The following is a 26,535-nucleotide window of genomic DNA, read 5'->3' on the forward strand; positions in this document are numbered from 1 at the left end:
TGTTTTTGCCAAAGAGATAGAGATTGCTTATTTCATTTATTCCTTGACTCCAATCCTATTTTCTAGCCCACAGCAAAGCAGCCTCTTTCAAGCAGCATTTGTAAATTTGCATGACATGCATTTATGGTATCCCTTCATTCAGAATTCTGTTCATTAGGAATTGATAGTAATTGCACTTGAGTTGGAGGCAAGTTTTACTGCAATTTATTTCTATGATGAAATGACTTTTAATGTAAGTTCCTAATGGAAACCCTCCCACAATTAATATTTGAGCCAAGAAAAAATGTGGTTTTCTATAAAAGTACAAATAAATCTTATCTAGATATTAAATATTACAGCACTTTATGCTGCAACGCTTTTAGCAGTAGGTTCAAGCTATTTGTGATGTTTAAAGTCATTCTTTAAAAGTTTGAATTCAACTTTTTCTATTCATTCAAACTAATTTGCTCTACAATTATTTCAGATTAGTAAGAAATGACCTTAATTCAGACTTGGGAAAGAGGTCAGAGAGATGTTTTTCAGGGAAGGTGATATAAAAAATGGGGGGGAAATACGGAAGATTTAGATGGGCAAGTAGGGTAGAGGATGGAGTACAGAGTGGTGGAAAGGTAGGGGGTAGACAAAGGGAAAGTGAGCTGGGGACATAGGAGTTAGGTACACCTGGTGGCCAAGGGTGGGCAGAGAGCAGGCGAGAGTGAGGGAGCTAGGCTGTGGCTGTTCTTGAAAGGTCTCATGTGCTAAGATGTTTGGACTCTGTCCTGAGGGCAATGGAATCCACAGAAAGGTATATATCTGAGGACTAATTTAATACAAATTGCTTTTTAAGGAAGTTCACCCTTACTGTCTTCTGGGAGAGAATGGACTAGACAGAAGGAACCATGAAGGTGGGGAGCCCGGTGAGGACTCTGTGACAACAATCCAGCAGACAGAAGACAGCTGTCCATGGCGATGACTGTAGACAAAGTGAGTGGAGGCAGAAGGCTGGGCTTTTCTGGTGGGGTGGGTGCAGACGTGTGAAGGAGGGGAAAGAGCCAGGGTGGTTCCTGGGCAGGGGTGTGGGGGATGGGTGGAGAGCTGTGCCAGTCACTGACCAGAGGAGGCAGGAAGAGGGGCATTTCCAGGAGAAGGAGGTCTGGTTGAGATCTGAGTTGTTAGAGGTGCTGTGGGCATCTGAGTAGGGTGTATAGTTGGTGGTTAGATATATGAAGAGAGATTGGGGCTAGAGAAACAGCTTTGGGAGACCACTACGTGCGGATGGTAACCACAATATTTACAAACTAGAAATATACAGCATCACAACACGGCCTTTTCTTGGGAAAACATGGCATGCTATTTACTGAGCCTGGGCTTGAACTCGTCTTCGTATTCCACCCTCAGACTTCTCCATGGTCCTCAAACCAGCATTAGTCTTCAGCATCCCCGACCTGCCATATTGTCCACAAATTCAGCCTTAAAATGGGATAAAATCATTCAAACCACTTCTAAAACCGTGGTAGCTCTCACTGTCATTAATGGCCTTCTTACAAAACTGAATTTGTTTTACCTCAACCCCACTGTGCAAGATTCTTTCCTCTGGGACTCTTTACAGTGCAAGGATCCCAGACAGCCCCAGCTTCTGAGGAGAGGGACTGTGGGAGGGGACACTGGGTTAGGCCTCTAGGGCTTGGGAGGAGCCAGGTAGAGAAACCAGGAGCAAAGGGAGCTGTGAGGGTGTGGGTGGAAGTGAATGGTGACGATGATGGTAGTGATGACAAAAAGAAATCCTTGGCTCCGCCTGTCCGGCTGCCTGTGGACAGGGCAGCAAAGAGCTTCCTGCTGTCAGTCAGACAGCAGGAACCATATTTGAGGACGAACAGCAGTAATCTCATTGGTACATGCCTCTCCAGTTTACAGAGCTCTTCGGTGACTGCTGTCTCATCGGAGACACTCAGCGATCTGGGGAAGCCAGTGTTACGTTGTCCACTTCATGGATGAGAAACCCAAGGGACTGGGTTGGGCTGACAGACAGATGCCCGCAGTCTCTGTGAAAGGACGTGAAGGTTCCCTGATGCAAGGGTTGAAGAAAGTTCCAGACTCTGGTACACAAACCTCGGGGGCCCTGCAGTCATATCCAGCAGTCTGGAGAGAACATTCTGCCAGGTAGAACTGCCGTACACCATTTTAAGAGGTTATTTAGTGTTCTGGAGACTGTTGGGAAGGGCTGCTTACCAGGTCTGGACAACTGGATTGAGAACAACCCCAGCGCATCTCTGAGCGCTGACCCAGAGGACTGGTGAATCAGAGGTCTCCTCAGCCCTGCGGCAGCTGAGGGCCATAGGGCTGCCTGCAGTCAACTCTACACTGATGGGCAAGGAGGCTCAAGAAAACTTGCCCGTCACACTGCTGGTAGGTGGCAGGCTGTACCCTTAATCTCTGGCCATTTGATCCTAAGTGCTATGCTCTGAACTGTACCATCTAGTATAATGAGCCTCTCAGGCACTAACTTGCTCCCTAGCATTGTGAGTAGTTGGGATCTCAGTACCAGGAAAGCATAATCTCACCCTCTTTCTTCTGCTTCAAATATACTTGGATGGATAGATTCATTTTTGGGGTGCTACATGACAAAAGAGATGCTGATGAACTTGCACGCAGGTGGAAAAATGTGACAGCAATGGTCAGGGGCATGGAAATGCGGGTGTGTTAGAACTGAGCATGTCTGGCCTTGGGAAGGGATGACCTTGTGGGGACAGGATGGCACCAGAAAAGGTTCTCAGAGAGAAGAGAAATCTGACTTCTGCAGAATGGCAATGGACAGCAGAAGTTGCAGGTAAAGATTTTTGCTTAATATAAGTAAGAAACTCTGAATAACCATAGTCATCCTAAAATGGAATAATATGCCTCATTAGGTAGTAATTGCAATTGATACCAAAGGTATTTGAACAAAATGAAATGACTCCTGGAGCAGATGCTGCCTTTCTTCCCCTGGTAAAATAACTACCTTCCTCCTGCCACAAAGGTTTAGCTGCTCCTCTGACCACCCTTCCTCAAAGCCTGACAGCATGGTTTGACTGAGTTCTTGGTCCTGGGATGTGAGCAGGAGTTTGACAACTTTTGTATCACTTCCTTAAAAGAATATCACTTGCTCTCTTCCCCACTCCCCTCCTGTGGGCTGGAATGACAGGGGGAAGGGCTAGTGACCTTTGCCCACAAAGGCAAGGACAGCACCCTGATGCCAGGCAAAGCAACAGGACAGGTCCCAGGATCATGCGCTGCTCCTGGGCCACCTGCCCAACCAGGTAGCATGAGAAGGAAAGAGATACCTGTGTGACCTGAGCTTCTGTATTTTTGAGTCTCTGTTAGCATGCCTGTGTACAAACCAATATAACTATTTCTTGGTGATGCACAGATTATTAAGGTATTATATAAGGATTTGTAAACAATAATTTCTATAACTTTATAATTGAATGTCTACCCCCCCCAAATTTATCTGCTTTCTTCCCAAACCAGCTGTCCCAACAGTTCCCACCATAGTCAAGCATAAGCATGCTGTTGTATCAGTGACCTCGTGTTTTTAAAGTACCTAGGTTCAAAAAGGTCAAGGATTTCTGACCTCCTGATTCTCTTTTATTCCCATATCGAGTCTGTTCCTCAGGCTCATCTTGTTTTCCTTCAGAAACATCTTCTGTGATAATACAGATGCTAAAGAAATTTTAAAGTTCTATTTATGGTTATCTACACATAAGGATTGGTTTACTTATTTTTTTTTAAGTGATGCATTATTTAGCCTGCATGTGATAACATTCTACACTGGTTTTCCCAATGAGGAGGAAACTGGAAGTCCAGGCCTCAGAGAAGTTGAGGATTTGGATAATGCAAACACATTTTGGCTCAAAATATATTAGGAATCAAACATAATTTTGTATTGGTCAACACATACACCAAAAGAATATTTTGATATATTAAGTGTATCTCTAAGTAAAATAAAAGAGTTGAGCTAATTGAAATGAGATGCTGGCCTTCTTGCCTGGGTTTTAGGAAGAAATGAGCCAATGACAGATGGGCCTTTAATTCTGTCCCATAGATTTGCCATATTTACTTCAAATTTCATCTCTTTAGTCATGTTTTTCCTCTTATCTATCATGCCCTCACCACGTTTCTCCTACTTTATACAAACTTTATGAGTTTTTCAGAACTTTGCTGATTTTCCTGCCCTTAATCCATCGCTTAAAATCTGTGCTCCATACTTCCAAAGCCAAATACAGTTGCCAATAATTGTTCCACATTTCATTTTCACCCACAGTCACTGCTTCCCAGGTCTTATGTTTTCCCCGGAACTTTGCCTTTTTCTAAGCCTACACTAGGTATTTAACAAGTAGATCTGAAGCATGGATAATTAAAAGATATGGATCATTTTTTCCAATGATATGAAAATCATCAATGAAGAACGAAATAGAAATCTGTTCCCCCACTGATTAAAAACAATTCACGAGATGAATGAATTTGGTTTTCTCACAAATGGACTTTTCAAAAATAAATGCTTTTGTGAATTTTGAGCTTTGCTATTAGAGCACTTACAATACTGCACATAAAGGCATTTCATTTCATAACTGCATAATTTGGAGATTATTAAGATCAGCTCTATCTTAATGCTTTTGAATCATGGGCCAATTAAACACATCACCATCAGTTTCTCTAGCCCATGCTTCTTGAATTTAAACACATTTTGAACCATCTTTAACTTTTAAGTTCTAGCTCTGTTAAATTCCTGTCAACACATCCTTTTTTTTTTTCATGGAAACATGAACTCTACTGCCAACATAGAAAAAAATTACGATGGAAAACTCATACTACTCAACAACTAATAACGTGTAGAGGCTCTCAAAGCAGTTTCCCTTCAATGTACATATGAGAAGGTGTATTTCGGCAAAGGACCTGAGGTAAAGTGGAATTTATGAGGCACTAATATTTCATGGAGCTTCTGGAACCACTGATTCAGAGCAATTGGTTCCTTTCTAATTTATAGTGAGTTCTTCATGTCCTGTTGCCTCTTTAGCTGAAGGATCCTGCCCCAGGAGAGTACTCACTTGCCTACTGGAGAAGTCCAAGAAAGAACTTCCTAGGGGTGCCTGGATATGAATTTCAGGGAAAACAAAATGGAACCCAAAACATGTGAGATCAAGGGTTTATCCTAACATGCAGAATACTTAGGAGAGGATATAATTAATCTAGAATGCTCCTTCCACACTGAATTTTACAATCTATGTTTCAACTTAATCATACTTCCTCTTAGGGAATAGGAACATTTTGAAAGAGAAATACTTAGGCTAAGCTTCATAAAAATGAAGTGCAAAGTATGAGTGCTTAAGGGAAATAGAAAGGACTTGGGGAAATCTAGAAATAGATTATAAGTTAGTAGAACCAGCTGTTAAATATTTACATTTCTCTATTGGCTTAGAAAAAGACAAATTTCCCCTCTGGGAAGATGGGTTCTGCTTTCTCTGATGTGAGCATCTCGCTGCTGCCCACCAGCCCCAGCCCAAGGCTGGCAGGTTGGGGAGGAGGGCAGGGAGACAGGCTCCCTCTCCTGCTCCCTGTAGGCAGTCGAGGGGCTGCAACGAGGCATGTGGGCAGTGGCTGATGGAAGCACACGCCTCTCCCCCAGCCCTGCTCGTGCTTTCCGAATCCCTACAGAGATCACAAACGTTCTCTACCCCTGCATCACCAACCATTTAAACTACCTGTGCTTGCTCGTCTGGTAACAACAACTTCGGGGAAACATTAAAGGATTCTCCCCTCCAAACCAAAAAAGGGAAGTTATGCATACCTTCAGCTGCGATTGGAAATGAGGTGTAGAAACTAGTGACATTTTGACATTTTTTTCTTTGGGCTTTACTTGTAAACCATTTTGGGGATGAAGATTCCTTTGAGACGTATGATGAAAATTCTCGCCCGCCTTGCATGAGGGCACTGAATTAGCGCCCAGCCTCTTCTTGCAATCTGCCGTGACCTGGTAAGGGTCGGGCTTGGGCCTCCTGGGCTGCAACGCTTCAACTTCCTGAACTGCTTTTTCTATTTCTTTCTGTCTCCTCTCCATAATTACTTGTTGACTTTTTCTTTTCTTTTCTTTTTTTTGCAAAATCCCTTAGTTCATTAATTTTTAGTTTATCATAAAATAAGGAAACTCAGGAAAACAAGCTTATTTTCTTTCCAATAAGATGACCTAGGGCCATCTTACTGGAAAGAAATAAGATGGCCCTTATTACTTTCCAATAAGCTTGAAAGCTTATTGGAAAGCCCTATGAGTGTGGATCTATCCAATCCAGAAAGCTCATGGGCCTTCGTGTATATTTACGGGACACTTAGTGACTTTTCTGCTTTGCCATCGATTCTCTTGTTTCAGTCACGCAGGCTGTGGGACAAGTGCCCTCCACCCCGAGGTGCATCTTGTTGTGACCAGCTACTGTGTCTTTTGGCTGAGGGCCTGTGTGTCGCTCATGAGCGACATGGTAAAGGGAGCCTTACCTTTTTGTAGAGACTCCTCAGGTCTCGGTACTGCCACATGCTGTTTAGGACCTGAGATGCGGCCTTGACCACTTTCGGAGAATGTCTGGAAAAGAAAAGACAGGACATGCAAGATGGTGAGTGGACACCAACTTGTCAGGAAAAGGCATGGATAAGCATCCTCCTGGCTTTCTAGCTCTGTTCCTCCCAGCCTGGGGATGACAAGGGATTGACTGTCCACAGTCTCCAAATTCATTCTCATCAACACGTCCCTGAGGGCAAGAGACAGGAGTGCATCATAATCTGGAAAAGAATGTGCAAAATGCAAACAGAAGAGTAGTGCATTCAGTGAGAATGCAGATTTAGCATTGGGCTACAGAATGGAACAGGAGAGAAAAACAGCAATTAGGAAGGGCCAGAATCAGGGGTTTCACACAGCGTTGTGCAACCCCCAAGCAGTAGGATGGACAAAGATACTCATTTTCTCCGCTGAAGCATCAGAGCATACCCCGTGTTCGCCCTGCACACCTGCGTGATTGAGAGGACTTGCTCTTCATCTGCTGCTGGTGCCAAGGACAAGAGACTGGCAGTGCAGGCAGACATGTCCACACATGCGTGTGTCCACAGACGGAGAGAAAAGCCTCTGTAGTAAAACCCTTCAGACAGCCACAGTCCCATCCTGTGGGCCACAGGGAGAAGCTAAGGTGACATAAACCTTTGGACTGGTGGTTCTTACCATTTTTTTTTTTTAATTTTGAGTAATGGCTTTGAAATCTCTGTGAAGTTATAGCTAAATATTTTGCCTTTTGGTTCAGTGCCAATCTGTATCTCTACACTAGACCAATAAATCTGTGTTGATGTAATTCTATCAAATTCTTGGAAGTCACATAGACTAGTGGGGAGCAGAAACTATTAGCTACTTGTAGATTCTTCATTCTAGCAGGCTGGTTGCACAAGCAGCTGCCCAAGTCTAGCAGCTGCTATCGACATCAGGCCCGTATCAGGGGCTGGCACACTTTTTCTATAAAGGGTCATGTAATAAATATTCTTTGCTTTGGGGCCATATGATTTCGGTTGCAGCTACTGAACTCTGCCATTGCAGCTTGAAAGGAGTCATAAATCATACATAAATGAATGATGTGGCTGTGTTCCAATCAAGTGTAATTTCGAAAAGCAGGTGGTGGGCAGGATCTGGCCCGTGGGCCCTGGTTTGCTGACCCCGGTCTATCTGGGTGGTGACTCCCAGAGTTACACAGGACAGAGCTGCCCCCGAAGACTCCAAAGTGAAGTCCACCCCTGAAGCTGACCTGGGGGCCAGTGGCCCACTGGTACTCGGACAGAGCATATCTGTACTGAAACCAAAAATGCCTTTCAAATAAAATGGCCTTTGAAATATTAGAAAGTGAGCAGATGATTAGATGGGATCAAGCCGAGGCTGGATCTGAGAGCCGGAGGAAAGGGGTGTTGTGAGGACGAGCACTTTGTAGTGAGATTATGGGCTGCTCACACACGGTCGGTTTGATTTCATGCGTTATTTTCCTGGATCCCCACGTTTGTAATTTAGACCAACTGAGGTTTCTTCCTCCATTTATTTACTGGTAGCAGTAACTGTCACTCTTTCTATTATTGTTCCTGAGATGGAATTCAGCTTTGGCTGTGTTAGAAATTTATTTGTTATATCACATACTTTTAAAAAACTCTAGAGTTCTTATAAATTCCATTTTTTTCTTTATAAAAGATGAGTTATATTTAAGTAACAGGTATGTTTTCTCTTGACTAAAATGGGTGGTTGCCGAATGATTTTGTGATTTGTGCTATACCACGCTGCAAATGTAATATTAAATCCCTTTGACTTAAAGGCAGAGACTTTTAGATCTTTTCCCAGATACAGATACAGGTACATTTTAATCTTATACAACCAATGCTGAGCCAAGATAAAGTGCTATGTTTTGCTGTATTTTACCATTGTTGGCTAGACATTTATCCAGGTCAATAATCAAAAACTGTAGGAAAACACACAGTAATATTCAGGGAGTGATAATGCAGTTGAAACATACAAGGGTGGGCAAAAGTAGGTTTACATTTATCAGAATGTGAAACGCAGAGTTTATTCTTGTATTATTATTTATTCTTGTATTATACATTTTTCCATTTGAACAACTGCAAACCTACTTTTGCCCATCGTATTAAGTATGCAAAAAATCTCTCTGACACAGTGTAATTTTTCGTTTCTACTTCTTCCTTAGTTACAAAACAGAGACTGTGAATGTGTAATGGATAGCAGGTTTTAAACTTTCAATTAAAATGCCAATACAGCTCAGTGTTATAATAACATGCGAAGGTCAAAGAAACATTGTTTCTTTTTAGCCTTTAATTTTAATCCATCACTAGACTGGTACCATAGCAACTTCTACTTGAAAAACTATGACTATTGATTGAAGGACGTGAACAATTGAGTGTTTTTAATGGGACAAGCGATTATAACCTCATCCACAACATACAGTTCCTTACTGACAAGTAACCGTTGAGCCTGTTAATGGCTTTTCTGTCTTATGACAAAATGCAGTGCCACATGCAACATTATTTGCTATGTAACTGTTAAAATTAGAAAAAAACCAAATGCACTTTTGAAACAGATGGATGCAACAGAATGCCCATAATGGGTGTTTCAAATAATGTGAACAGGATAATATAAGTTATCAGGACTTCAAATGATAAATACCTGACTCCTACAAGAGTCCTTAACATTTATACAATTTTTGCTCTTCACCAGAGTTGTCGAATTAGGGGTGGCTGAAGATATCCGTTGGTGCGGTGGATTGTGGGTGTTCGACACCGCCATTCCCGCAGCAGGAACCCAGAACGCCACTCTCTGGTTGTGTTAACAAGACACAGCATGCGTGCGGCTCAAACAGACTGTGACTGGCACCTTGACAGTATGACTCATTAATATCATGGCATATTTAAGAAATAAAACATACAGATATGTAAAATGCAGGACCACAGCAAGGCCCATTTTTTATCTGTGTTTTCCCATGCCATGGTAAACTTAAAAACTAGGTTTGAATTATATTTATTTCTATAAATACTTTTTAAGGGACTATTTAAGGAGGAAAGATTTTCAAGCATTTTATCAACTAGGGTAAATTGATATTCCTCCCTTTTCCAATGATAAAATCACCCCCGATTCCAAAAATTCTGCTTTCAATAAAGAATTTTATTTTATTAAAACATGTCTAGAAAGCCAGAGGCATGTTTCCCTGACTATTGTCATAACAGAGTTGAATGATAAATGGTGAGTTTGGTGCTAGGATCCAGAGCAATCATTCTGGATTCATGTTAAGAGCAGTGAGAAGTACTAACCAAATATAGGTGGGAGGTGAGGCTATCTGCAGCTCTAAAAACCTGTTTGACCCCCCAAGTTGCTCATATATAAGAAAGAGATAAACTACATGAAAGAGTTGATGAAACCGACTATAACTGGGAAGATGCTTGACTCCATTCAGTTCAACACTTCTTACTAAACACGTAAATACACTGTTAACATTGCAGGGGGGAGGGGAGACAAAGGAACAATGAGATGCAACAAGTGACTATTCCATACAGAAATTCCGTCCAATTAAAGAGCATTTGTGGGATCATCTACAGTGAAAGAAAGTTCCCATCGCCAATAATCGAGAGTGGACCTGACCTACCAGGACCGTTTTCTGGATTGGTAATGAGGAGCTACACTATTTCATACATGTTTTCCTCAAATGATTTTTTAGTTTCAACAAATAACTTTCTTCAACTGTAGGACTGATAAAAGCATCTCGTCTCTTCAAAGCCCAATTAGTGATGCTTAATGCATTAGGGTGCCCACTCAGTTGGAGGGAATTAATACATGCCAAAGCACCCCCCAAACTATTTTCTTGCAATTCAGAGAAAATGCTTTAATCTTTGAATGTCGTGTGATTACAGACAAATATGTCAGAGCGTTTTTGTGGACTGTGGTTTTATTGTGTGTGTATGTATATTTGCTTATAAAAGCATTAACATATTAAGTCCTTAATATTCAAAACAGGTAAGCATTTTAATGAGAGACTCCAAAGGTCTGCTGAAGCTGTATAAAGGAGAAAACCATGTGGTTTACTGCCTGTGCAGAACAGCACTTTACTGTAAGCACAATATCATAAGGCATCATTCAAGTCAACTATACTGCACAGTTATTGGAGTCCTATGGGGCTTCTCTGCTTGATGCCGAAAAGCATGGAAATCCTAATAGTGAACTGTTGACTGAAACTATTGGGAGGTCTCAGGGTGCTTAAACATAAGCGCTGAAACTTCTTTTAGAATACAATGGTAATATCCTGAATTAAATGAAATAACAAGAGAATTTTCAAAAAGTCTCAAAGTGCATCTCTCACAGCCTTTAATAACCAAAGATAAATTATTAGCATTTAGATGTAAAGGAACGGGGAGGGGGTCAGGGATGAAGAGGCAAGGAGCAGGCCCTTAATAACCAAAGGTTTACCCTTGTAATCTTACTTGATTCCATTGAGGGACTTCCAGGAGGAGAAATTTAATTGAGTTTAGTGAATGTTTCTGTAAAATTGGCAGCTCTGATACACTGACACTCTGGCTTGTGAAGACACTTTTTAGTCACATACCGTGAGATGCCACTGATTCTCAAATCAGGCTGGGGGCATCCCGGTTTGTGGCGGTGCAGCTGCTTTTACGTGGAGCCTTCCCGCTGTACCCCACCTGCATGGACTCCTTCCTTCCTCACCACTCTCCCCTCCACCTGGGATAGTTCCATGCATTCTTTTAAGACTTTACCATCATTTTTTCCAGGCTGTATATTATGACAGCTCCTCCCTCAGTTTTCGATTGGACAGTAGTATAGGCACAGTGACATGTTAAATTAAATACTTTGCCCCGAATGCACACCTAGCAAGGGAGGGTGCTGGATGGGTACTGACTCCATCACACTCTGTTTTCTCCCCCTACCCGCCCCGCATGATGACACGCTATGCAGAGCTGCAGAGGCAAAGAGCAAAAGGATGTAGATGCCTCATCAACACTTGGACCTGCAACCACAGAGGAAAAGTACCACAGAGTGCCTTCCCGCATCCAGGTCAAGCTGGTTGTTTCTCCTGTGCTGGAGGAACACACTAGTGTACGCATGCCGGATTGTCAAGTCTACCTTACCAATATCACAGAAGTCAACCAAGTCATGAGTTCTTAGTCAAATTGAAATCACCGGTAAGACCAGCTTCCACTCTGGTGAGGAAGACTGGACTGTTTTTCTTCTCTTGATTAGCAGAGACAAATGCTTTCAGTGACATTCAATAGTGTTACCCATAACCAGGGGCCGTGGGGCACACTTAGAAGCCATTCTGCCAATACACATTCTATGGTGAAGTCACCATCTGACTTACTTATCTCCTTTGCTTTTGGAGATGCCAACCAACTTCTCGATGCCGCCCGCATCCCGTAAGGCCTTGGCGTTCTCCATGTTCTTGGTGATCACTTCGTGTAGGGTGCAGCAGACGGCTGTCACTGTGTCGTCCGACATGGCCTTGCTCGCTGCATTGTTGCTGTTGTTCCCGCCCGGAAGCCTGTGGACCAGGTCTCGCATGGCATATTTGCCTTTGGAAAAACATAAAGGGAAGCGTTGAAATGAGGTCCAAATGGAGGAAAAGAGTAGAGAGAGAAGTGGGCATAGGGGAGAAAAAGAAACACAAGAGCAAGATTCGTGCAATGTTGTCTGTTTTCCTGTCACTGACTGCTTTCCATTGGGTAACTGTGACCACACACACACAACGCAGTATCTCCTCATGGTGAATGTAGGGGCTTGAGTTCCAGGTGGACGTGGGATCGAACCTCTGGGCAAGTTATTTCATTGCCTCTAAACCTCAGCTTTTTACACTTATAAGCAAGGACAATAATGGTATACATCTCACAAGACTGTTGTAAAGGTTAAATCAGTACATATGTATAAAGTATTTAACACACAAGGATTACTGAGGATGCAGGACTCAGTTGATGTGAACAATCAGTAGTTTCCCACTTGGTGTTCACAGAAGTCCAGAAAACATGATAATTGTAACACAACCTCAAAAACGCTTTGACGGAAGCTATGTTGGGACCTGTATTATATAACAAGAGTCAAAACACACATATGTGGAGAGCATGATCTTCTATATAACTTCTGTGTTCTGGCCCCTGTGAAGCAAAGCGAAACATTTGAAGCGAGGGAGAGAAGCGTTACAAATAATACACAACTAGGTGTCCTTTGACCTAGAGTAATTGGATGGATGATCTGCTTGTCTCAGTGATAGGATTTCATTGTATGGATCTACCATCGAACATCTCTTAATTTGATGTGTTTTTCTTCACGTGAAAATAAAATGAAGTCCAACTTTGCTTTCTTCATTCACTTTATCATTAATAATCTTGTGACTCCCAATGATAAAGGTACTTGCAGTGACATCTTTATGGAGTACTTCTTGTTTACAAAGCACTTTAGGCATTACCAACAGCCCTGCAAGACAATGAATGCATCCCACCTGCAGCTTCCAATTCTGTTCCATGAACTTACTTCTGGAACTAAGTGAACGAGTGCCTGTAGCAAAGTTGGCTGTTCTTGAAATTTTCAGATGAAACTGGTACATGTCCAAAGTTAAATCTGTTCCTTGTCTTTCATCCCCTATTACCCATATTTAGCTAGCACCTAAACACTATTTGAAATATTTTACCCTCCATGCATGTCTGTGAAGGATAGCCTCTTTCAGCTGTTAAATTTTCTGGTGCTTGATGCCTGGGGATAGGAGAGGGAGCCCCTTGGGAGGAGGCAATGATATCTTAATTTCATGCAGGAATAAATAAAACATAGGTACTTACAATTTGGGTATCTGCTCTTATCCTATCTATGTATAGGTGGCTTATTTTAGCTTGAACCCCAAAATGCTGATATCTAAGTTACTGAAATAGGCAAGTGTCTTCATTCTCTTTGTGACATCTGAGAATGTGTGACAAGAATGGTTTGCCTGAAGACTCTAAAATGCAGCGTATCTGTTTCTAATGACGGCACTTACGATAGTTTGGAGAAGACCCTTCGTACATGGGCAGTCCTCTGAGCAAGTTGCTTTATTTGTCGTTAAATCATACTCAGCTTGGGCTAACATTTACTTTGTTGAGCTCAGCATGCTGGTGACTTATCAGTTCATTAACCCCCACAAGCCACTGAAGACAAACCTGAGTTCCACAGAAGCTAGAAGATGGATGGGTTCTTTTTCCTTTTTCTTCACAAGGGAAGTGATGGAGGAAGGAATCAGGAAACTATTCCCGTTATTGTGCATACAGGGGCATTCGCACTCCTGACAGCATATGGAAGACTGGTTTTATGACCTTGGACATCATCAAGGTTGAAAGCAAAAATGAGGACAGGAAGAGGATTCGGCTGAAGCATTTAAAACTTTTTGTTGTTATCATCATTTTTTAAATGACAGCAGATAAATTTGAAGATGCGGTTTCATCCTTCATGGCTTTCTAACTGGTGAGGCCTTAATGAGATACAAGGTGTCCCAGTTCCATTCAGGTGGCAGGGACAGTCACTCCCCCCACGAAGAACAGCCCCCAGTGTGCTGCAAGAACACCGTCATTTTCCATGTGCTCCATGGCATGGAACACAGCAGAAGCCACTGCCATATACAATCTCCTACGGCCCTTCGAGGAAACCCATTTGAATGAGTTTATTTCTATTATTTCCAATATAGGTCACTGGCATTTTACTAAGCAGTTAGAGATTTTTCACTTAGTCTATTTATTAGCCTACTTGGAAGGATACCTTTTAGTCTATATTTTGACCATCCAAGTGGAGAAACAAATCAAGTAAAATGATCCCAAAGGACAGAAGACCGCTGGGCAAAATCTGTTAATTCTTTTACAGGCATACAATTGTTTTAGTTCTTGATTATGTTGCTGAGAAAAGCTGTCTTTTCACACTTGAATCCTATCTTCATGTGAAATTTGGGTAGCAAGAATAGCTTTTTAGTTTTTTCTTGGGTTTAGAAACTGTGAGGCTTATTGGGGGGGGGATAGAGAAAATAAGAAACATATTATGGCCACAGGTGACCTTGAGTGACACGCTAATAACCGGAGTTTGGAGAAATTACATCAAACTGAGTTGTCATGGAAGGCTTGAAGTGAGAGGTGGACATCTGGGATTTGTTCTATAGATCGGGGGGGGGGAACCACAGAATATTTTACAACAAAGACCCTTGTGCATCAAGAAAGGTTTCAGAATAATGAGACTAAAGTAGAAGAAGCAGTTTTTTTTCTTGACAACAGAGCTCTCTCTCTGAGTGTCTTTTGTAATTATACGCATAACAACTCGTGGTAGCTTGTGCCTACAATTGTCCTATGTCCCATATTTACATTATCCCCTAAGTTTCTAAACAATAGAAAGAGTAACAAAGTTAATCTTGTTACCTAATAAAAAAATCTTGTCCCGTTCCCACCACACCTCAGCCAGGCTTTTGGTCTGACGTTTGAGGTCTGAGATTTCTTCTTCTGATGTGAAAGTAGGTAATTACCTTTTGGAGCCAATTCTCTTGCTTGGTCACAGTGGCGATGAGAAAAAGTTGTAAGGCAGGTGAGCCGAACTTGAATTTTCACAGCCTAACACCATCAAGGTGATTCAATTTTTGTTTGTTTGTTTTGGTTTCAAACAGAGAAAGGGATGGAGATTAAATTGTTCTTGGGCAAAGAAGGGGAGTGACTGTACCACAAGGGAGCTATCTTTTCACCAGCCCAGAGGAGAAGTTGGAGGCTCGGCATGGGGCCAGGGCCACTAAAGACACTAGAGCTCAGCAGTGCCCTTGTAATGCGCGGGGACACTACGTGGATACTAGGAGATCATGAGAGCACAGGCCTCACTCTTTGGTTGAGGCTGGCATGAGGCCGAGGAGCTCCCTGTCTTAGAATGAATTTCCAAGGCCCACAAAAGTGGCAGTGGCACCAGCTACCAGGGCAGACTGAAGACTACCCCTCCCCTTCTTCTGGATATAATTTGGTTTAAAAATAAGTAAATGATATGACACAGACCAAAAGTCAGGGTGTGATTCATGCTGATAAAACCACTGAACAGGTGACTGTAATATTTCAGGATGAAAACAACACAGACTTGTAACTACAAAGTGTTGGCCACGGGGGGCGGGGGTGGGTGGTCAGGAACAGCAAAGCACCTGTGACCGAGATTCCTAAGATTCGGCTAACGAGGTTTGGGGTCCAGGGAAAAGTTGGGGGTAATGGAGAGAAAGAGAACTGAGAAATTTCTAGCTGGGACAATGAGATGGCTGGTGAAATGCAAGTGAATTCTAAAGTTTAATAATAAAATGGACAAACTGGATTTCTATTTTATTTTTTCACACAAAGAAAAACATGCACAGTTAGTAAACATCTTATGGATGAACCACCCAGCAAAACCCCATCAGAGAAGAAAGCAGCTCCTTAGGTTGAAAAGACACCTAGATTTGTGACAATAAAGTGGCTGTGTGGCCCTGCCTTCACTAGGAATCAATGTGCTTCCCATTACCCTGTCAGGAAGTCATGTCACAAAAGAAAAGCATGTTCTCCCTGAGATGAAAAAGAAAACTCGCCACCACCAACCAATAGGTCCCTCTGTTTTGCTCAAATTCCCAACAGAAATGAATCTTTGGACCATTTCTTCTAAGTTATTAGTCTCTAATGGAAAAACTTCATTTCTGACATTTGCAACACTGACATGAGAAGACTATGGAGATATTATCATTGTGTAAAAAAACCCCTACTCTTTCCATCAGTGATAGATGAACAGTAACCTTGCACTTTTGCCACGCTTTCCTCCCTGCATGTGTTTACATTTCAAGTAAGAACAATTTCCCCTTTGTGATGCTTCTTTCAGGAAGTCTTCTGTTTAGGTTGTTGAGCACATGGAGGTGTCCACATAGACCCAGGAGACCCAACAAACTGTGGCCCAACACGGGCACTCCTTGCCGAGCTCCTGTACAGGCAGGAGCTGGCGAGAATTTCATGGTGGGTAACAGAGCTTTGCTTTTGCTGACTGTGTCTGCTTCTGTGTTGTTTGCTTATGACTTTGTTTCTATGTCTATTTCGGTATTGATTTGTTCACTACCACGTGGTTTCCCCAGTGGCAGCCGCGATATTGAGTAGCGGTTTTATGGACTAACCACCTGTGCTCTGTAAGGTGGCAGACAACAAACAAGTCACCTGAGTCCCTTCCTACACCGATTATTATCTCTTTGGATCATTGATAGAGTCCTCTGAATAGCTGGTCTTTGTGATGCGTTGTTATAAACTCCAATCTCTCAAACCAACTTTAGAAAAAAGACATTAAAAAAAATGTCAGCTGGACTGTTTGCAGCTCTGGGTCAGGAACACCGTGGCTCCTACGTCTCTGAGGTCCTGGCAGCTCTTTACTTAGCTCTTCCGTTTCTGGAGCTGCTAGAACTTGCCTGTGATTTTTTGCTGAGGTGCCCTAAATTTACTTTTTTTTTTCCATCAAATTTTTATTGTGTTCAAATTCACGCAACATAAAATTTACCATCTTATCCATGTCAAGGGTACAGTTCAGCGATGTTAAGTTCATTTTGTGCAACCACCGCTATCCAGCTCCAGAACTCTTCATCTTGCCAAACTGAAACGCTGGACCACTTAAACTTTGGCTCCCCGCCCCATCCCCTAACAGCCAACACTCAACTTTCTATCTCTATGGTTCTGACTACGCAAAGTACCTCATACAAGCAGAATACAGTATCTATGTCTTTATGTGACTGATCATTTCATTTAGCATAACATCCTCAAGCTTCATCCATACTGAAACACATCAGAATTTCCCTTTTCAAGGCTAATATTCCATCATGTGTATATACCACATTTTGCTTCTCCACTCATCTGTTGGTGGACACTGGAGTTGCTTCCTCGTTTTGGCTATTGAAACACTACTATAAATGTGGGTGTACAAATATCCTTTCTTACAAAAGAGTCTCTTGTAGCAAAAAGTTGAATCATTTTTTTTTAAAGTCTATTCTGCTGATCTCTGTCTTTTGATCGGAGAGTTTAATCCATTTGCATATATTTTAAAAATTAATTCTTATGATATTCTTAGATTCTTAGTTTAAGGTGTCAGCAAACTGATTAAACATTTATGTACCTTAGAAAGTGGTCATGATGATAAGTCCATCTGCCACCACCCAAAGTTACAATACTACAATACCACTAACTACATTCCCTGTGTGGTACATTATATTCCATGGCATTTATTTTATAACTGGAAGTTTGTAGCTCTTATTCCTTTTCGCTTTTTCATTGCAGTATTACTTAATAACAGCCAAGACATGAACGCAGCCTAGGAGTCCATCGACAGAGGAATGGATAAAGAAGATGTGTTATATCACTTAACAATGATAAAGAATGAAATCTTGCCACTTGTGACAGCATGGATAGACCCAAAGGGTGTTATGATAAGTAAAGATAAATCCTGTATGGTGTAACTTACATGCGGAATATAAAGCAAATAAATCAACAACAGAAAGCAAAATGAAACAGAACCAAACTCATTGAAATAAATATAATCTGTTTATACTTAAAATAATTATTCATAAGGAGGGACTTACCTGTGTTATTTTGCTATTTGTTTTCTATATACTTTGTATTATTTTTGTCCCAGATTTCCTGCATTACTGTCTCTTTTGTGTTTATTATTTTTTTTTTAGTGAAATATTTTAATTCCCTACTCATTTCCTTTGGTGTGTGTTCTATAGCTATTTTCTTTGTGGTTACCATAGGGATTACATTTAATATCCTAAAGTTATAGCACTCAGTTTAAATTTATCCCAACTAAACTTCAGTCACATACGAAAACTCTGCTGTTGTAGCTCCATCCCTACCCCTTTCAATTATGGATGTCACAAAATTAATCTTTGTTGTGTATACAAAAACATGCAACAATTGTTTTTTATGCATCAGTCTCTTAAATTATGTAGAAAACAAAATGTAGAGTTACCAACCAAAGTTACAATAATACTAGCTTTTAGACTAATAATTTAAAAAAATGCATTATTCTCTAATATCATGGAGAAAACAAAAAGTGGAGTTAGACTGTTCTTACAATAATACGAGCGTTTATGATTACCCATGCATTGACGTTTACTGAGAGAAATATTTCCTTATATGGCTCCTAGTTACTGTCCTTTATTTCGAACTGTGGAATTCCCTCTACCTGCAGGCCTGGTCAAGTGATAACAAACTCCCTCAGCTTTTGTTTACTTAGGAATGTCTTAATTGTTTATTTACTTCTGAAGGACCCTTTGGCCAAACAGAAGATTCTTGGTTACAGTTTAGCACTTTGAAAATACAGCCCGGTGCCTTCTGGCCTCCAGAGTGTCTGCTGAGAAATCTGCTTATAATCTTGAGGATCCCTTGCATGGGACGAGTCACTTCTCTTCTGCTGTTTTCAAGATTCACTGTGTTTGTCTTCAGTGATTTTCTGTGTTTCGGTGGGTCTCGTTGGCTTCCCGTATTTGGAGTTTGTTGAGCTTCTTGGATGTTTAGATTCGTGTCTCGTCAAGTTTGGGAGGGCTTCAGGCACTATTACTTCAAACAGTCCCGCTGGCTCCTTCCCTCCTCTCCTTCTGCCACTTTCAGGACTTGTACGGCGTGGACACTGTTTTGCCAAACGGCGACTCACAGATCTCTTTGGCTCTGGTCGCTTTTCCTCAGTCCTTTTCCTTTATCTTCCTTGGACTTGACCATTTCAAATGTCTTGTTTTCAAGGTCACTGACTCTTCTGCCTGCTCAAGCCTGCCTTTAAATCCCTTTAGTGAATTTTTCATTTCAATTATGGTAATTTTTAGTTCTAGAATGTCTTTTCTATTTCCTTTTAGGTTTTCTATCTCTTTAAGAATATTGTCCTTCTATTTTACATTTTGTTTGCTTGGTCTTCTACACATATTCTCTTTAATTCTTTCAGCATCTGTAAGATAATTATTTTAAAGTCTTTGTCTAGTAGTCTGTCCCTTGGCCTTTCTCAGAGACAGTTTTTGTTGGTTTAGTTTTTCCTTCGAATGGGTCATACTTCCCAGTTTTTGTTGTTGTGATTTGTTGGTGTTGACTGGACTTTGGAATCTAATGGTGCAGGAACCCTGGGAGGGAATTCTTTCCCTTCCCCATGTGTGTGTTTTTTGTTTGTATGTTTGGTTCTGACTGTTACGTGATGTGTCCGTGCTGACGATCAGCCTGAGGTGTAAACTTAAGGACTTGTTGGGTCTTTTGTGAACCCGTGCCTTTCCAAGGGCATGCATAGTTGCTTTCTAATTTCCCCAAATGCATTTACTTTTGCACATCCTAACCTTCAATGTCTGGCTCCCCCAAACTGTCCCCGTCCCCCAAAAAAGAAAAAAATGAAGGGGAAAAACAGGGCACCAACTCTTTAAGTCCCTGGAAGGTCACTTCAGCTACAGGGACAGGGACCTATAACAGTGGCTGCCCCTGTCTGCATCTCCATGAACAGCAGCAGCAATCAGAGCACGGATCGGTATTTGAAGGACAGAACCTGTATTGCCCACTGTGGCTCCCACAGTCAGCATGCAAGCTGCTCCATTATGCATGCACAGCTGCCTGCCAAGGGGCTGGGGGTGAGGGGTGGGGAGCTGCTACTACGCTAAGAACTGAAAGCAACCCAAATTAACCATAATTTACCATCCAAGTTTCCCCTTTCATTAAACTCCAGCATTGCAAAAGGGTTACATCAGCCAGTCTCTACCACTGCGATTGCTGGCTAGGTGGGGGGACAGATTCCTGGTGTTTCCCACCCACCAGCTTCTCAGGGTCTTCGCCCCAGCCTGGGTTTGCTTTGATCTGTGGTTGAAGCTGTAAAAGTGAGGCACTGATTTCCTGTGATTGCGTGTCCCTAGGTAAATGTGAAAAGAGCCTTTCCCACCTTTGGCAAAGGAAGATCGTTAGTCTTTACAATGCTCCATCAGCATCGCTCCTTCTTTTATGTGGCTAGTGCCTTTTCTCATCCTGTTTTCTTTTGGGAAATGTTTGGACCTTAATGTATCATAAAAATCTGCCATTGTGTCTTTTTAGGACACTGAATATAAGCAGACAGTTCATCATGAAATGGGAGGAAACAAGCAAAAAATCTGTACTTTAAAAGTGGCTTGTCTGGCTTACAGACCAAAGAGGTGAAGCATTGGAGATGGCATTGTTTGGTCATTGAAAAAGCTTGACTGCTTGCTTACTTAGGAAAGCTCTGAGCATAGCGGCTTTTGTATTCTGTCGTTAGTCATGAAGGACTTATATTTTGTGTCCCCTAATAACTCCTTTTGAAATTGCCTTCCCCAAATCTATACTCCATAGTCAAACTATTAAAACTTTTTAAAGTATCTTTTACTTCTAAACCATCTTTGGGGGGTCCCAGAGTGCTGCTAGATAACATCAAGGAGTTTTCTTCCATACTTTATGAAGTAAGGACGCCAGGACTAATTAGGGATGCTTGACATTCTGCAGGTTTTTATTTGGTTTAATACCATTGTGAGAGCTGTCCTGTTTATCAAGCTTCCAATATGAAAAGACCTGGCAAATGAAAAGGAGAAGTTCAACCTCCACTTAATTATGACAAGTTTCATGATTATACGTCGGCAGTTATGAATCTTTCAGTTGCTTAGAAGCGTGCTCCCTTTCATGTTAAAGAATGGCCCAATAATGGTCAAGTTTTTAAAGGAGAGATTCCATTTCTAGGTTTGAAAGAGCCTTTTTACTTGGTGGTAATCCTAACATACTGTTTATGTAGTAAATTAAAAAGTCTTTTAAGGTTTTTCAGTGCCCTCATCGTCTAGAATATGTGCTTACTTTCATGGTAGTCACCGACTAATTCCTTATGAAACTAAACTTGTCTCAGTTTTGCTATTATTGCTTGGGGTGAGTAAGCACTCAGAGATTTTCAGCCTTATCATCAATAGGTGGTTCTAAGGTTCTCTCAGGGTCATCACAAGACCCCAGCTGGAGCCATTGGTCAGTAATAGCGTCTGTTGGAAGAAACATCAAAATAGTTCAATTAAAGAACCTTACAAGGCACTCAACACTCGATACTACAGAAAATAGGTTATTAGTTATAGGTGTCCCTGTAAAGTTGAGAGCATCACCAAAGGAACATCTCGGGTGACCAAGGGGTTGAATCCGCATTTCCAGAACTCATTCACTTTGAGAAACTGGACCGCTCACTAATCCAATGTTAATAGAAGAAGGCTTAATTTACCTGCATTAAATTAAACAAATTTAATTGTGGCTGACCTCCTATTTTGAATTGGGCATGGTATAAAAATCTTGTTCCTTCTGTTTCCTCTGTCTTTAATGCTTGATTTAATAGGTTATGTTATAAAATTAGAATAAAACACTCTTTACATGGAATCTTGTTCTAATTAATCCTTCATAATCCATAACAAGGAAATCCTTTGAAAGTTCTTAAAATAGATAAGATGACAGGTTATCAGGAAAGGTTAATAATAATAATTCTGTAAATGTAACAATAAATGTTAATTGATCTGGTCTATACACTTAAAAGAGCAGTTAAATAATACAAAAAATGCCTTGACTAAACTGCTTACTTTTCTGACCATAGATTTTCATTAACTGAACTAGAATCTGTCCTCCTTTCTAATAGAACAATAAAAATATCCAACCTTTATCCATGCATACATTCCGCCTTTAAAGGAAATATAATTTAATTAGGTGTGACAACCCCATTAAAATAACAGTGCATTTCCTATGTGGAAGTGATGCTGTAACATCCTCCCAGGACACTGCCTTGCATTGTGTGGTGTGGCTCAAGGAATCACAGCCCTACAGGTAGCGTGGTCAGTAACACTGAGAAGTGGGAGCTGAGAGGGATGGAATAACCCCTGAATTACAGGTCATGGAGGGGAAGCCTGGTAGAAGTGACCAACAAATTTGGGTTTCTTGTGTTACTGATCCCAGTAGATGAGGTGAAAGGGAACAAAATACTTTTGCTATATAAAGGGACAAAAATTACAATCCTAGGAACTATATCAATAAAACAAAAGTTAACTCTCAAGATTTATGATCACATAGCTTTAGTTTTGATAATCATGCAAACAGATCTTTGTGAATGAATCCACACTGCTTACTATACCTGTGTCTGTACAACTGGTCAAATAAGGTAAAACCTTCAAGTTAAAAGGCACACGTAAGTAATGGCCACACAAACACCTGTGGTTAAATCTGCTTCTCAGGGGCAGGACTTCAGCATTGGGAGCGGCCATGGAGAGAAGCTGGTGCCTTGTTCTGCCCCCACCATGACCGTGTACATACGATGGGCTAGTCACAGCATGGAGTCAGGAAAACAACAAGAGATTGGCTCAGGGAAGCAAATCAAAGAAAGAAAAAAGAAACGCAGGATTACCATTCTAGCCTTAGTCCCAGAATGAATCTCTGAGTCATCCCCTAGAAGTTTCTAACTCCCCAGTCGACTTTATCTCTGACATTTGCAATACTGGATGATATGATTATCTTATGGAAAAAACTGTGTGTCGATTTCCTAATTATGCATCCCTTGCAACAGTGTTGCAATCCTTTCTCTGGATGCTTTTGTCTTCATTTCCTCCTTTCAGACTGGAAAATGGTTGGGGTGACACCAACCCTCTGGTCTAGTCACACCCTTCCCTTGTTCCCAGGAGGGGACCTGTTTATCTCCACACCCCTTGGCTCTTGCTGGAGTAGAATAAATATTTAATGAGATGCATTGATTTTTTTAAAACAATGAACCTCCCTTTCTATATCTGCCATTGGCTTTAATTGACTAAAGATTTATCTAAATAGAGGAAGAGAAAGAGGAAAAAAAGGGCAGACTAAGATGGGATGGCTGGAGACCAGGTATCGGTGGCTGCTGCCTGCAGAGGCTAAGACAAATTCTAGAAGAAACACTAAAGTTCCTTATGCTTTTGCCCATTAACTATGATTTTCTTAAAACCAGGTACAGCCTTATAGCACACAGAGGAACCTACTTCACATGTGAGAATTGGGAAGCCGTTGGTTTGAGACAATGACTCAGATAGTAACTCAACCCTCCAAGTAGGAATCATATAAAGCCGAATCTTATGGGTTTACAATACGCGGTAGGCAATTCTTTCTAGAGTTATTACCTCCAAACAAATAACCTATTCCATCTGGCTGTCAGACAAAGGGAACTGTATATTTTGGAACCTTGAGACTCTGTCCAGAGGATTTCACAGAATTAGATTCTGAGAAACTCTCATATTGTCAACGTGTTAAGAACTAAGGCAATGAATAGAAATACAGACAAGGTGGCTAAAATAAGCATTTTTAATTTGTATAAGACTCAGTCTAAAAATAAAAATGACAGTTAATTAAAAGGTTCGCTGGAGCACCTTTTTGAAATAAAAATAAATTGATTTTTAAGAAATATTGAAAATGAGCCAAGCGGCTGATATGATAGTTTTAAATGATTTAAATAATTGGATTAAACATAAAGTAAGATAGTAAAAAAAATTATCTCAATTCATTGTCTAATTTTAGCAGAAAGGAAGGTGAAAATTTAAACACTGATTCTAGCTTCAGGCGAGAAACCTAGGAGGTTTGTTATTTTTAGGCCAAGATTGCTATCTAACAAAGACCAGGAACTCTCCTAGGACAGAAGTTACAGGAGACCACAGGGTCTCTGAGAGGCGGTGAGACCAGTGTCTGTAGGAAAAGTCTGCTTTGGGCACAGACCCTGAAGTGAGTCCTCTGACTGCTGGGATAACAGTAACGCATGAGGCAAAGCAAGTGGCCTAATGATGACTTAGAGCAATGCAGTCCCTCATTCTCGCTTCTCGAGTTGATCCACCTCTCCATTGAAACAACAGGTGGTCTTAGTAAAGGACACAAAGAGAGGGGATCCGCTATAGGTTTTCTTCAAATGTGACTACTCACAGATTACATTTCAGGGCGGTTTCATGATTTCAAGAAAAGTCACATGTTCTGTGTTAGTTGCTGCTTTGGCTCTTACCTGGGGGTATAAAAAGGGCAGGTACAACTTCCAATCTGCATAGAAGACAGATGCAGCCCAAAGAGGTTAAATGATGTGTGTAAGGCCACAGGGCTACCGGGTCTTCTGGCTTTGGTGCATTTCTGTGAGTCTCCCGGCCAGAAATCCCTCTTTCCCACTCAGCCCACTTCACCTGCTCCTTGGAGCTTTTTTTGCAGGTGTAATCTTTACCACTTATATGATACCTATCCTGTAAGTCATTTTTTTCAGTCATTCTGTAGACATTCAGTGGAGTTATGTCTAGTTAGCTTCTGTATATAATTTATTTTTTCAACAATAATATAATAACTGAGGACAGGATGACATGTGATAACCTTAGGTTTACTGATAAATCAATAAGCAATTTGTATGGGCTCCTTGACTACACAATGTAAGAAGATGCAATAATAGCTCTTTGATGAGAATTGCTTCCACGTTATCCTGCTGCTATTGTTACCCACCTCCACGACAGTGCGGGGATACTTGGGATACTTGTTCTACAGGATGCAGTATTCTAACAAGGGTACCACTGTATCCTAAGTGTGGGAAATGGTACACTTGACACCCACCTCCGAGATTTACAATGTGCTGACAGCAAAGTAAAGTCCGTTAGCAGACTTGCAGTTAGGTAAAATCAAACCACCCAGTGAACTTAGTTTAACCTAGAGTTTCCCAAATTCACCCAAATAGAGAAATCTTTCTGAGCATGATGCCCATTCCCGCCCCAGAGAACTGGGGTTCCGAGTGTACGGGAGTGCATTTTCAGCACTGACTGACAGCAGCGGCTTGCCCTAAACACACCGTATTCCTACACGCATCTGTCATTCTGATCTCTCACCCCCTCTCCCGTACTTTGCTCACAGCGGACTTCATACACCAGAGAGACAAATCTCACAGAAGGATACATAGGTATTTGCCTGCAATTCCATCTTCCTCATTAATCAGTGAGCTGGTTACGAAAGAATTCCCATGGGGGTTCTCAAACAGAAAAAGTTCATTGTATGAAATTTTGTTTCCCAGGTTGATTCTTCCTAGTAGATCCCAGCCAAGCCAAGCATTGTTCTTCATTAGGGAATTCTAATTCTGCTTGAAATTTATATTATAGGCTTATGCTGTAAAACTAAAACTTATAGGGTTTATATACTTTAATGGGTTTAAAATTTTGGGGATTGTGTTTGTGCTATACTAAAAAAATCAATAACTACTGTTATAAATACAGTATCTTTCTATGACTGGCAGTGAAATAGGGATGTTTACATCAGCACCACTGCAAACATGAGAAGCAGGTGTCACTAGGTGACAGGGATGTTCAGCTCCCTCAGTCTTGTGGGACTACCGAGGACATTCTGCAACACATGACTGTATAGGGACTATTCCCAAGGTGATAAATAGAAACAAGGTAAGGCACTAAGATGAAGAATAAAAGACCAAGCAGACTTAAAGGAACAAACAAACAAAAAATGAGTCAAGAGGACCAAAAGCAGACCAAAATTTATTTTTGCTAATCCCACTCAATCAAAATGATGAAACATTAGCTCTGAACCTAACTGATGGTATGTTTAATACAAGCAACACTCAACACTGCAAAATTCTAGAAAGAAAAAAAGCTAGAAGACAGTCCTTTGGCCATTTCTTGATCATAGTGAGATTTTACTTGTAGCAGAGGAGGAAGATAAGTGGATCAGATTGCAGGAATGAATTTTAAAAAGCAGGAAAATATAGACACCGAGTTTCTGCAGATCAGTTGCCCTAAATCCCAACAAAGTGGCTGGTGTTTGAGTTTTCTTATCTATCTAAACAGTTGCAGTTTTTGAGGACTTTAAGTATCTATTCACCAGCTGCATTATGAAGCCCAGGCAGGGAGAGGCTGTCACCCACATTGGTCTGAGAGGAGTAACCCTGTGTGTTGGCATCAGCCCCGCATGGTCTCCCAGGTTGTACAGAAGTGACAGCGGCCTCTGCCC

General features: G+C 41.3%; 1 protein-coding gene across 4 annotated transcripts in view; it reads right to left on the reverse strand.

Moving 5' to 3' along the window:
* Positions 1 to 26,535, reverse strand: part of CTNND2 (catenin delta 2) — an 822,756-nt gene that overhangs the window by 34,382 nt on the left and 761,839 nt on the right. For all 4 annotated transcript variants that reach the window (XM_053913918.1, XM_053913908.2, XM_053913912.2 and 1 more), the window contains 2 exons: positions 11,901 to 12,111; positions 6,502 to 6,586 (listed from right to left, as the gene is read on the reverse strand). In XM_053913918.1, coding sequence (XP_053769893.1) covers positions 6,502 to 6,586; positions 11,901 to 12,111 — 296 coding nt within the window. The remainder of the gene's footprint in view (positions 1 to 6,501; positions 6,587 to 11,900; positions 12,112 to 26,535) is intronic.

The sequence above is a fragment of the Desmodus rotundus genome, chromosome 1, assembly GCF_022682495.2.
Source record: "Desmodus rotundus isolate HL8 chromosome 1, HLdesRot8A.1, whole genome shotgun sequence".
Taxonomy (NCBI): Eukaryota; Metazoa; Chordata; class Mammalia; order Chiroptera; family Phyllostomidae; genus Desmodus; species Desmodus rotundus.